This window comes from Penaeus monodon, chromosome 22 (genome assembly GCF_015228065.2).
Source record: "Penaeus monodon isolate SGIC_2016 chromosome 22, NSTDA_Pmon_1, whole genome shotgun sequence".
Taxonomy (NCBI): domain Eukaryota; kingdom Metazoa; phylum Arthropoda; class Malacostraca; order Decapoda; family Penaeidae; genus Penaeus; species Penaeus monodon.
Genome location: NC_051407.1, coordinates 423,487 through 423,717, shown reverse-complemented (window position 1 = coordinate 423,717; position 231 = coordinate 423,487). Strand labels below are relative to the sequence as shown.

Sequence of the window (231 nt, the reverse complement as noted above, 5' to 3'; positions counted from 1 at the left end):
GTGGGCATTCGTGAAAAAAAGAAGTGCCTTTTGAAATCTTTTATTTCATTTCTCTCTCTTTTTTTTTAACCTGTCTTGTGGTCAGCAGTTGCATCAGCTTGTTGTAACATACGCTGAGCGTGCTCCAGCTTCTTCTGCAGCTCAGCCACCATGGCCGTGTTGCCGTGCGAGGGCGCCTCCCCGTTCAGGGAGCTCACTTGCCTGCGGGGGAGAGCGCGGGCGTCAGGGCGC

General features: G+C 53.7%; 1 protein-coding gene across 1 annotated transcript in view; it reads right to left on the bottom strand.

Moving 5' to 3' along the window:
- Positions 1-231, bottom strand: part of LOC119586792 (alpha-(1,6)-fucosyltransferase-like) — a gene marked incomplete at its 5' end in the record, with an annotated part of 14,318 nt that overhangs the window by 12,477 nt on the left and 1,610 nt on the right. The window contains 1 exon segment of the mRNA XM_037935512.1: positions 71-201. Coding sequence (XP_037791440.1) covers positions 71-201 — 131 coding nt within the window.